The 12,975-nt window shown below is 41.8% G+C and overlaps 1 protein-coding gene across 6 annotated transcripts in view; it reads right to left on the minus strand.

The window, feature by feature from the left end:
* The window catches only part of LOC125901694 (band 4.1-like protein 3), a 68,983-nt gene that overhangs the window by 11,967 nt on the left and 44,041 nt on the right, over window positions 1–12,975 (minus strand). For 5 of the 6 annotated variants that reach the window (XM_049597527.1, XM_049597523.1, XM_049597528.1 and 2 more), the window contains 10 exons: window positions 10,676–10,828; window positions 9,186–9,283; window positions 8,477–8,652; window positions 7,757–7,962; window positions 6,045–6,629; window positions 4,648–4,701; window positions 2,801–2,836; window positions 2,246–2,311; window positions 1,372–1,557; window positions 620–682 (listed from right to left, as the gene is read on the minus strand). In XM_049597527.1, the coding sequence (XP_049453484.1) occupies window positions 620–682; window positions 1,372–1,557; window positions 2,246–2,311; window positions 2,801–2,836; window positions 4,648–4,701; window positions 6,045–6,629; window positions 7,757–7,962; window positions 8,477–8,652; window positions 9,186–9,283; window positions 10,676–10,828 (1,623 nt within the window). The remainder of the gene's footprint in view (window positions 1–619; window positions 683–1,371; window positions 1,558–2,245; window positions 2,312–2,800; window positions 2,837–4,647; window positions 4,702–6,044; window positions 6,630–7,756; window positions 7,963–8,476; window positions 8,653–9,185; window positions 9,284–10,675; window positions 10,829–12,975) is intronic. The other variant, XM_049597525.1, reaches the window with a different exon arrangement.

Here is a 12,975-nt window from a genome sequence, read left to right on the forward strand (position 1 = left end):
GTATCAGATGGACTGTATTCATAATAAATACACCACAATAATATAAATAACCAACGGCAATTACTCGGTCATGTAGAATGTGTGTGTGTGTGAGGGGCATAAGCACATATGCCATGTTCTAAAATCATTGTCGTCACGAATCATTGGTTTGAACTGGGCTTAAAGATTGTCTATCAGCACTTGACTGCTCCGGTAAAGTTCCTTTAATGGATTTGTCCATATTATTTTACTCTGTGTGTTTTCTGTAACGTTACTTTTTTGTATTGTTGTCAGTCATCTGACCAAATTAATTTCCTCCTCTGGATAATGAAGTTTAATCTAATTTGATTTTGATTGGATTCATATTAAACACTGATTTCTGAAATCTTAGAATCACATTAAAAACTAATATTGGTAGTTTTCAAGTGCATTTCAAGCTTTAATTAAGATTTAATGAAATGAGAAAAAGGGCAGATAAAGGAAGTAGAGAAACTGAATGTGCAAGGGCCAAATTACCAAAGACTGTGCCAGTGTCCAAATATGTCCGGAGCCAGTTAAAAACAAGAGGGCAAAACAGCACACTCACTAAACTGCATGTTTTTTTTTTTTAAATGTGAAAAACAAAGTGGAAGCAGTTTACCTCAGTGACTTTGGGTTCCACCTCCTCTTTTGTCTCTTCCACTGCAGGCTGCTCATCGTTAGTCTAAAGAGGGAAAAAATAAAAAGATAAAAGGTCACACATATTGAGACTGACACAAGACAGGACATGTCCAGCGTGACTACATGGACATGATCCAGATCCCAAAGCTCTTGCAGTGAATCTGCTTCTTTTCATCTCAGTCAAGTCAGATGCACTTGATGTCAGTGATTAGTCTTCAGAGATTTTAATTAGTGCCGCTCATCTGTCCTGTGTGAGTTCATCAGATTATGACACACAACACAAGTAAAGCAGAAACTCTGATAAAACTGCTCCTAACTCCAGCACGCAATGTCACCGAGCACAACAATCTTATTACTGAATAATGACTTCGCCGTCCATTACCGAGACAAATTAATATGTTAATCAGCTGCTGATGAGTGGTGAGACATAAGGTGAAAGTGGCAAAGAGAGACTCGTTTATTCGCACGCTAACTCAAAATGACTGAGAGATAAATTTCCTCCATAAAGGACGCTTCTTTAATACACACCAGAGGGGTGTGGAACATAAAATGTACTGCACCCGACTCATTCTGATGTCTCTACCCCCATTATAATGATTGAATTTACTGCACTAAGACTCATTACCCAAACACTCTTGAGATTGATGACTTTGTTAATGCAAAAATCTCCTTGGTGATGTCATGCTTCACACACACATGCCGTCATTCAGTCGGCTGAGGGCTGCAGCTTACATCCTGCGGCTCCAGAGGCTCTATCATTGGTGGTTCATCCACTCTGGGGGAGCGTACAGGGGACGAGGAGAGTCTTTTCTCCCATTCTGTCAGGCCCGGCGTGGGGTCGCCTGTCTCCAGGAAGGAGCGCTTCAGTTCGCTGATGTTGGTCTGGTGCTTGACCATCTCTTCTGGAGGCGTGGTGTCCTACAGTAGTCGGTCAACCATGATACAAGGAGATGAGGCCAAGAGTGGTGAAGAAGGAATGACGGCCATGCTTTATGTACGCAACGGAAGCTTGCATTTCCAATAAATTACCAAAAAAAGTCAGGAAGCATAAAATGCAGCTTTGAAAATGTCTGCAATCAACGAACGCAGACTTAAATCAACTGCACAATAAGCTTCACTCTTTATGCTCATTGTTGACAGGCCTCTGTGGGAGACTACCTGTGCAACAGCTCGCACAAACAGCAACATAATGGCAAAATGTCCACTCACATGGCAGCTGGAACTGAAAGAGTAGCAGCTTGTACTTAAATGCTGAGTCGCATTTAGGGCCAGCTTCATTTTAATTAACATAAATGATTGCATGCACAGATTCACAGACTTAACTTGACAGGTTAAGTTGAGCACACCATTCCCAAATCCTGTTAGAAGTTAAAACTTTTACAAATTTAGACTTAAGTTTCATTTGAGTTGCTTTATTTCTCACAAGAGTTTATTTGGATGCTCACAGCAAGAAATCTGTTAGATAAAAATGTAATGACTCACTTTCACACAGCAGTATTTAACACCTGCAGAGCTACTGATGCGTTAGACATATTTGTTATCGGTTAGAATTCTTCATACAAAAAGCACCTGCATGCATGTTTCACTCATGCATTTTCTTACCAACCTCTAGCATCAGATTACTATGCTTGATAAAAACGTTTTCCCCCTTTACTCGTCTTATGAAACTATACTGTAAAGACAAAAGAGGGGAGAGGAGCTGTAGTTAAAGGTCCTGTGCTGTGATTTTAGACTTGTTAAGAAATTGGGAGTTTGTCTTTGGATGGCATGGCTGTAAATGACATGATGGCAAAAGTAAAACTGTGTAAAAGCCAAGGATTAGAAAACCCTTGTAAACTGACACTTGGGTGCAGCAATAAGGAATAGAAATATGACTCCACCATTTACAAACAATAGCACTTTGAAAATGAACTGGAATGGTGTGTTTAGCAGCAGCGACAGCTTTGCAGCAGCAGTCTGTGAAGAGGAGTCAGGCAGGAGTGAATGGTTCGTCTGGTGTGTGGTGTGATAGCGAGCGTGTCAACAGAAGCGGCAGCAGGCAAGCCAAGGTGGAGAGATGGCACAAAGTGACTGATGTCTGAGTGGCTCAGTGCATCTGGTGGTGGTGGTGGTGGTGACGGTATGATGCACTGAGCTGGGCTATGAAGCGAGCCCAGTGTACCTGAGTCCGCATCTCAGAGTCCTCATCTGCGTCCGACTGACAGCGAGTAAAGAGGGGAGACAGAGAGTGTGAGATAAGGAGGAATTAAAAGAGAAGAGACACATGAGGGCCAATCGGGGGAAGGGGCAGAGAAAGAGAGCGACACGGAGTGACAAGCAGAGAGATAAGAGAGGGTGAGGAGAGTGACTGAATTCAAAAAGTGAAAATATTGGAACAGAAATTGAGCATTTGCAAAACCTCTCCCCCAAACGGCACTTGTCCAGTCAACCATAACACAAAGATGTGCCCGTCAAGCTTTGAACTTTAACACAGGTTGAAGTATGAAGAATAGATTTTAAAACTAGTCTATAAAGCACTAAATGGTCTCCGGCCTACATTTATCTCTGATATACTCGTACACTACGAAGCATCCAGACCCCTCAGGCCATCTAAGTCAGGTTTACTCAGGGTTCCCAGGATTTAAACCGAGCAACATGAAGCAGCTTTTAGTTTCTGTGCTGTCCAACAGCTGTCTTGAACACCTGAGGTCTGCTTTTACTATTGACTCATCTAAAACAAGGATTAAAACAAAATTGTTCACTTCCGCTTTCCAACAATAACTTTTAATCTAACTCCTCCTTTTTGTTTTCATTGTCTTTTAAATGCAGTTTTAGTGTTTTCTAAATGTCTTTTGCTTAATGTATTTTTTATGCCCCTATAAAGCACTACTGCCTTGTGTCTGAATGGTGCTACATAAGTAAACCTGCCTTATCCAAGGACTGGATTTAACAATGCCTTTGTTTGCTGTAATATAAGATGCGAACATAAGCATATTAGCATAGTACACATGTACATCTGCTTTTTTACTGTGTGGAAGCAAAGGGTGGGGGGAAATCAATACAATGTAGGCACTATCCTTTAGATACACGAACGCCAACTATCAACTTTTGTTTTCTAGAAATGATTAATATTGCAAATACAAATCAAACTTTTGGTAGCCTACTAGAATTATAACATGAATTGCATTTTCAGTTCATTAGATACATTTTGCTGCAATAAAAGTTAGATGAACTGACTGAAAACTTAATCTTATGTTGACAAAGTTTGGTCCTTTGTTTGGGGACTTCAGTATCGCGATAATATCATATATCGCCTCAGGTGACTCCCACCCCTAGTGGAAGCCAGGCCTTGTTGCTATCAGAGTTTAGGTAACATTAACAGCTCTGTCTTGCTCTTTTTTGTAATGATATTTGGGGTTAACAGTTAACACTCGAGCAACCAAAGCCAACATTACCAGAGACTGAGTTATGTTTGACAAACAATCCTCACTCTAAAACCCCTCACCTTTGAACCATTTAAAGTTAAAAAGACATGTGTTTAAGCTAAGCGGCTAAACAAGGTCATGTTAGAATGTAATTACAGCCTGATCGTTCAGTTTTCCTTTAGGAAGCTGACTGTTTACCTTGGATGTGCAGCTTTAGGCTCAATCTTTCAGCAGGATATTATGTACGTAGCCATTAAGTGCACACTTACGACCCTTTCATAAAGTCTCACAAGAATATCAAAGCTTGACAGGTGCAGCAACTTCAGCTAGAGAGGAGAGGTTTAGCAAATGGTCTACAATGGAAGTTATTCAGTGGAAAAGAAACACTGATGTACATATAAAGTGCGTTAAGTATACATTAATTAAAGAGCAAAAAATAAATGGGCATAACAAGATGAAATGCATGCGTCACATGCAGAACTTGAAGTGCACAAATTCTCCTAAATGTTTCATTACAACTATGATTCTGTATCACTACACATCTCTGCACCATTGGTACTTATTTTCATGCCTTAAATATGACGTCTTTCCTCAATGTACAAACCTCTGTGGCGGTCATCTCTCCATCAAAGGCAAAGTCAGTTTGTTCGCTGTCGGTCTGTTTACACAAACAGACCAGAACCGTTCCGAGTGGCAGGCAAGAAAACAACAAGAACCCAACTTGTAAACCCTTGAAAATGCATTTGTCGTTTTACAAAGATTCGTCATAACCACAAATGGAACGAATGGAAATGCACTGGCTGTTCCTGTGAGCTACACGTTATCAGACAACACTGCAGATAAAGTCAGGAAAAGAAGAACCCAAAGAAAAAAGCAAATGAAAAATAAGCAAGCAAAACAGACTCAGAGGAAGTTGAAACCTTTGGTCAGTCACTTTGACATTTAAGTATGATATTAAATTTGCTTTGGATTTACACAGGGCTGAATCCTGATACAGTATATATATATATATATAGTTTAAACATTTGCTGTGTTGTTGCTGGTCAAATATACAGCACTGTATATAAAAATTTGATTTGACGAACAGTAACCTGACTTTCAGGCCCTCCACCCTCCTCTTCATGCATGTTGACACTAGGGGTGATCTGGATGTATTTAACTGTCACAGTCTCTCTGCAACACAGCATGCATTACATTACATCTGTGATCCAAAAAGGGTGTTGCTTGAGAGGGAAAGATCGCATCTTGGCACTCGACAGTAATCTGCTTTTAGCCCTTTTCAGCAGGAGTTCAATTTAAATCATTCATTTTAATTTGTGCTGCTTTGCTTGACTCAGATAGCAATGCAGAGAGACTGAGTGCATAGATAAATATGGAAGTGTTTCCATGCAGCTGGTGTTGATCTTGGAGCAGTCGCTTTCTACTGTGGAGCTATGAATGTGGATGATAACACTGAGATGGGTTAGGCACATATATTACGTTTCTAAATATGAGGTTTGGTGAAGGATTAGTGACTAAATGAAGATAGGTGAACTCTTCAAATCATCATTATTTCTAATAAAAACACTGTTATACGCTGCAGCATGACAGTGATATTATTTCATGGAAACTTGTTAGTGATGCTGCACAAATGTGCCAGGGAGAAGAGTCATGTTTTGAGACTGATGTAAATAAAAAGTCCCCAATATTTGTGTCTAACCCTCTCATTACGGTGAAGTAAATGCAAGCCAATCGAATATGAAATGGTAAGACTTGCAGGTTCATCTCTGTGTGATGCTGATGAGGATGTAGTCTACAGGATGAGAGTGTGACCGGGCAGAGATGAGGTTCTGAAAGTAGGCGAACTGACAGACACTGGGACAGACACAGTCTCCAGGTCGGCTCTGGACTGGTGAAACAGCAGAGCGAGATACAGGACAGGATAAAGGGTTAACTGTTATAATGAACTGTCAATCTAAGCCTGAGGCGGGTACTGGAACATACAGACGCACGCACACACACCTCCTCTTCCTCTGAACTGTCATGGTCATGGTAGCCCTGGGCTATGGAGGCGGTCAAGGAGGCTGCCTTGGGCTCCAGGTAGCAGAGGCACAGCGCCAGGGGGAAGGAGAGGGTGAGAGCGTAGGGGACAGAGAAGGAGGTGGAGAGCAGGAAGAAGAAGATGAAGAGGAAGCAGGGGATGAGTGATGGGGACTTAATGGGCAGGAAGTTCTGCGCACACAGAGGGAGGAAGCGCATCTCTGACAGATCGGGGAAGGTGATGTAGCCGTCCTCGTCCAGGAAGGAGGACAGGTCGGGCAGGTGCAGGGAGAAGGAGAAGAGTGTGCCGCCGCGGCTCTTGCCCTGCTCCAGCCTCTGCTTGCGCGCCGACAGCAGCAGCACCTGCTCATCCAGCAGGGCGGCTTTGCGGTCGGCCAGGGCTTGCCGGCGGCGGCACCCAGCGGTGCTCTTGGCTGGACTGACTGACGAGGCCCGTTTACGTGCGTTCTCCCTGCGCCTCCGCCGTACTTTAGTCGATAAAACAGGAGATGAGGGGAGTGAGAGCTCAGAGCGGAGGGGGTCAGTTGTGTATACACGAGGGGAGCACTGATGGAGGGAAATGTCGACGCAGAGATGTCGTGTGTGGAAATGGAGAGGGGTAAAGGGGGAAGGGGGCGTAACGCATGAGCACACACACACGAGTATAGTGTGGGGTCAAAGGAAGGACAAGAAAAGAAAAGCTAATTAGTAAAGCGCACACAAGATGAGAAGAAGCACTTAGGCCTAGTCTGCTGCAGTGGGTTAAGCTGAAAGCAACTGGGAAATTCTTATCAGCCATTAAAGGGGACATATTATGCTCATACTTACATACTCTACTACTCATACTTGTATTTTGGGTTTCTCTAGAACATGTTTACATGCTTTAATGTTCAAAAAACTCTTTATTCTCCCCATGGTGTCTGTGCTGGAACACCTATATTCTCCCTCTGTCTGAAACTGTCCGTTTAAGCATCTGTCTCTTTAAGCCCTCCTTCTGAAAAAACGCAGTCTGCTCTGACTGGTCAGCAATTCCTGGTTCACATCAATACATCATCATGGCAACCAAAGAATGACAGTAGCTAAGTATAAAGGCACTTTCAACCGTGAATCATCATCACCAATAAAAGCTTCTTAACACAACCCAGCATACTCCAGCATCATCAACATCAACGGCAACAAAGGCTACATGTTTCCCTGACGTTAGCATGTAGCTACGTATGTAGCAATGTAGGCTACGTAATGTATACACTTGCATTAACATATCTGGAGCAGATGACCATATAAAGAAATCTATCATGAGCTCACCCCTGAGCTAGTCTCAAAATCAGAAATAAGAATGGGGATTACTTCTACATATGCTTACCTCATTATCTGAAACTCTGGTCACTTCTTTTAAGAATATCTGACTTTGTAACATGATATATTTGACAGGAAATAAGGAAAAGCACAATAGGTCCCCCTTAAGAAGCCTATTAAGAAAGATAACACAACTAAAATCTCAAAAAAGGACTTAAAAAGACAAAGTTGCAGCAGCTTCTAAGAAACATCGCCTGTTTCTTTGACAGTATGGTGGAATATCTGTATTAATTTCCTCTTTTTGAGCCAAGTATGAAGATAATTCAAGCCTCCAGAAAGTTCCTTTAGCCACATGAAATGCAGCTCTGACTGCACAAACCTGTTAGACAGTGGTTTACCTTTGTGTCCTGTCTGAGCGGTGTTGCCTCAGCTGCTCCTGGCGTCTCTGCAGCGTCCATCTGAGCGTCCTCCTGCTCCGCCTTCTCTTCCTCTGCCTTCTTCTCTGTCGTTACCGTGGTGATAATGTCTCCCTTGGTGATGACTTTGGCTGCCCCGTCTGTGGCACTGTCCTTCATGAGAGTCTCGTGGTTCTCCATAATGGGTGCTGGAAGACAGGAAGACAAAGCTGGATGTGACGGAGTGGAATCAGTGACGTTTTACGGACACAACGGTCTGTTTTGAATTCCAGGAAAAAATGTGAGCAGTGGAATGAAAGGCTTCATGTTTAAGTGCCCATTGTGGCTTTGTCATTGCACTGCGAAAGTGTGCCAGACATTTTTATCTTTACAGGCTTTCACAGGCACATTTTCCTCCTTTTCAAAGAAATAGAAAGAGGAACAAAAAACTAATTTAAACTTCTAACAAATGTTTCTTTCATCTCCTGTCACAAAACAAGTAGCAGCAGCATTTTTTAGCGGGAAAAGTTTCAGCCCACAAGTTCACAAAAGACACGATTTACAACAATACCTAAAATTAAGAACATCTTAAAATGAAAATTGTGTGCAAGTAACACAAAGCAGCTAATCAAAATAAATCACATAAATGAACACAAATAACCACATTTACATTTGGGTGGCACTTTGACAAGCCATTAATCAAAACCCTCATCTGCTTCTCACCTCCATCTAAGCTGCGGGACATGTTGTAGCGTTTGCTGGAGGAGCGCTGGAAGAACGGAGCAGGTCTGATGATCTGGGAGCTGGCCCTGCGGGTCTGAGCCTGCGTTCTGCCGCTGTAGCGAAATTTTGAGCCGAGGCTCAGGAACTTCTTCGGGGGTGCCTCTGGGGATACGAGCCTGTCACAAGTTATAAACATTCATATTAATCAAAACAGAAATAACAACACAGATTTAAGCAGTGGATTGTTAAACATTGAAACTCCCACTCATTTGAATAATCTCCAGAGAGCCTTCAGGCTCGGCTCGTTACTGAAAAGAAGCCAACAGACAATTTTTTGCTTAAAGCAGCATAAAAGCAACTTCACATTGTTCAAATGGCAACAGCTACTAACAGTCTCTATTCAGTCTCAGGTGATTATCGGTAAATGTTTACAAGACATCACTGTCATCATTCAACAACACAAAGGGTCAAAAACTTGGGAAAACAGAGTAGCTTCTGTTGGTGAGTCCAACTCTGGACAAAATACTGTCCCTTTGCTATCAAGCTGTCAACACCTGATACCAGAATTTTGTTTTGGAAACAGGGGAACGTAATGCTATCAGTTAGGTAAATATGAGACTTTGCTGACAAATTGATTTTTAATTAACAACCTTCCTACAGCAGCTTCAAAAGGTGTTTCCAATCATAGTCAGAGATCCTCTGTTCTTACCTGAAGAAGGTGTGGTGCTCGACACAGACCTTCCACAGCCTTTTGGCAGCGCGATGATTTGGAAGCTTGAAACCAATTGTGCTTTCAAACTGCTCAAACTGCAACAAGGACAAAAAACACTGTGGTTAGATTCACTATACAGGCAACTCTGACCTTGTTCATTCATTTATTTGTAATCCCTTTTCTATTAAGGTATGATTCTATGTTAAATGCTAACTATGGATGAGCGAGTACACCATTATCTATAACTGTATCTGTACCATCTAAATTATCTGTATCTGTATCTATACACAGAATGGGCAGAGTTTATTCAGGAAGTGGGTGTGATTTACACCAGAGATAGGTGTGGCCAAACCAAAACGTGAATCTTAAAACCTGAAATTATTGTTTGCTGATCAGAAGTTGCTATATTTATGATTATTAGAATATCCTCAGAGAGAAGAGATTGAACACAGCTACCCAAAAGAGGATTTTCCTTCATCATGAGTATGGATATTGACACAAACATACCGATTACTGGTCTCATCTGAGTATTCAACTCAACCCTAATGCTTACATTTTACTAGTTACATCTGTAAACTAGAATTATCACTTGGTGGCTGTCAAGCTGCACTTCTACTTTACATTCATGTCTGTGAAAACGTAGATGCTTCAAACACATCCAGTTTCAAAGTGGACACCGAAGATTAGTGTCACTAATTCAGTATCTGACCAAATGTCTCTCCTTCCGTTCCTGAGATATGACAAATAATGTCCAGAAAAGTGTTTTTGCAGAACATTATGATGTAACCCAAAGTGTAATCGGTTCATTGTTGAGAGCAAGTGGACATTTGAGCCAAATTTAAAGTAATTCCCTCAAGGTGTTCATGAGGCATTGTGTTCCCAGTAATGAGAATAATGAATTTAAGTACGTACATACAGACGTATAGACGGACAACTGGAAAAAAAATGCCTCCGGTCACAACTATCAATGATGTGGAGGCATAAAAAGTAACTGCTGATATAAATAGTGATAGCCCAGTGTGCACTGTCCAATTGTTTATGCCACTAATCTCAATATCTCCTGATTCCATATCCAAATTCCATACTGATATTGTCCTTCATTAAAACAGCTGTGCAGTGCCTACAAAGGAGAGCAGTTCTAGTTCATATGAAATATGCAGCGTCACAGTATTTCCTTTATAAAACATCAGTAAAGAGAGAGGTGAGTGTGGATCTGTTGGGTCAGGAAATGTTAGACAGGAATAGGACAGCTTCTCTTCATCTCCAGAAAGTTAAGAACTTAAGAAGTAATTTTAGCCAGCAGCAGCACTTTGCAGGCGTAGTGCATCTGGAAAACGTTGAAAATAGAAATAGAGGCAAACTTGACAGGAGCACAATGGGTTCCACTTGAAGAATCTTGATTAGCCCCAATACAGACCCAGCAGATCAGCTCTGGACATCTCTATAAATAAATGTGAGTTATTTTCAATGACTGTTATTCTTCTCACCTCGCCTGGTCGGATTTTGATGTAGAAGTTGTTCCTCTTGTAGGATATTTTGAGGATTTTGGGCCAAGCGAACCTGTTGATCCGCAACCTGTCTCTGTAGATGAGCAGGCCACTTGAACAAACTCCCAACATGATCTCCACGCCCTCAGAGTCCTGTTAACAACACACGGCATGAAAGTTTAATCAAAGCCCTTCACAGTGTGACATTGTGGTAACACAGGATCCCTGATGGTCTCACAGAAGAAGCCACTGACCACAACATTGCGCTTCTTTTTGTGCTCTACGCAACGTAAACATCTACATCTACAGGATATACAGGAGGTCCGGGAGCCCGAGCACAGCAGGGTAAAGAAGACTTTAACAGAGCCAAGTTTGAGATAATGACAGGGTAAAGCAGGCAGGTGGAGAGTGGAGTCAGGCATATGGAACTCTTATCTTCTCTATGCAAGCTGTGGAGACACTGAATAAAGACTCAAGGAGGGCTGAGTGGGAGAAGCAACAGTGAAGTCTGAGGAAATGGTGGATGTAGCACAAAATGGTGCTCTTCACTGCACAAAGCATGAGATGAGCAGGTGAAACTAATGACGTTTTGAGAGGGAAGCACAGGAACAGTCTTAGTGGGATGTTGAAATTATGACTGTGTATGTAACCATGCACAAGTAGAAATCACACACACACACACTCACACACACACACACACACACACACAGGTAAGCACATGAGATGCAGCCTCTTACCTCTCCCTCAGCTGGAGCCAAGCATTCATAGAGATTCCCTACCAACTTTGCATTTAATGAGAGAGGAGAGAAGACAAAAGAGGGATGCTGGTCTGATATGTACATTTTTTTTTCTTGAGTATCAAAACGGACTCACATCATCCAACACTGAGCATTGATGTCTACTCAGTTTGATCAAGGCCGCTTCCTCATCTCTGTCATCTCCATTCTAATCTAAATCTGTGAGGGCAATATCCCCTCCAACGCTCACATCTCTGGACCCATTTTGACTTTCAAAGCGCTTTTGATAACTGATTCATATCAAGACACATGACCGTGATTTTCTTTTATGACGACAGCGGTCGCGCAGTTGTAATCCAGCTCTCTCTTTACTGCCTGCGTCCTAATGACGCGTTTGATCCCATCTGGCCGGCGGATTAGAAATGCCAAGAAAATCATTCAAATCAAGCTGGGCTCCAGACCCCTTCCACTCCTCAGCTCTCCCAAATCCACAGAGGCAGCAGTGACATAATGTCTGTCAATCAGTGCAACAGCAGCGGCATGTTAAACTGAGGCATTACTGTGGCAGCCGTGATGTTTGTGAAGCAGCGGTGTTGTGGTGGCAAGCGTCACTGAAATGTGTTAGTGTCATCTTGCATAAAAAAAAAATACAAACATTAATGTTTAAAGTATCACTTGCACACTTCTTAATGCATCTTGGAAACAGCCACCATTACTGGAGTCATGAGTGACATTCTGGTACATTGATTCGGTGCACTGCTTAAAGGAATAGTTAAACATTTCGGGAAACAAGCTTATCGGCCTTCTTGCAGACGGTGAGATTGGAGGAATGATACCACTGTTATGTCTGTACCAGGGTGTCTACAAATATCAGACCCTAAGATGTTACTGCCATTAAAAGGATACCTTGACATTCTATTTCTTTAAGCTACACAATCATGAAGTCCATGATTTGTGTCCCCACTTTCGATGAAGAAGATGAAGAAGCCGGATGGAGCAGTGGATTGGTTTGAGGTGCTGCGGGTCTGATTTTCTTATTTCAACAGACCTTTGTCAAGATCATTCTTTAACAAATATAAGACTGATTTTTGTACATTTTTTCCTTAATCAAACCATGCAGGTAAGTGTAAAGCTAAGTACATATGTAGTCCTGTGCAGAGGTAGGTTTTATGTAGTAAGTAATGGAGTGAGTTTGGTAAATCTACATTTTGCCAACGAGTGCACATATAAATTAAAGAGGCAGTATTGGTTTCAAGTGAGGTAGGTAGGTTTAATGATTTTTAACACTGGAAATGTGGACTTGCATGCAGAAGAGCTTGACTCATTTTGACACAATGAAATTAAAAGATGGATAAATTAAATTAGTTAAAATGTTTTTGGCAATAAAGACCTTGCAAATTCAAATTTGGGACTATTTAATTACTCTTTAACATGTTTATAAAATGGAATTTAAAGGTAGGGTCTGGAGGATTTTCCAGTTGCTGTTTGTAAACACACATTCAAATTCGGCCCCTCCTATCAGGCTCAACTCTCCCGGATGTACGGAGTTAGCTTAGCTTAGCA

This window comes from Epinephelus fuscoguttatus, linkage group LG15 (genome assembly GCF_011397635.1).
Source record: "Epinephelus fuscoguttatus linkage group LG15, E.fuscoguttatus.final_Chr_v1".
Taxonomy (NCBI): Eukaryota; Metazoa; Chordata; class Actinopteri; order Perciformes; family Serranidae; genus Epinephelus; species Epinephelus fuscoguttatus.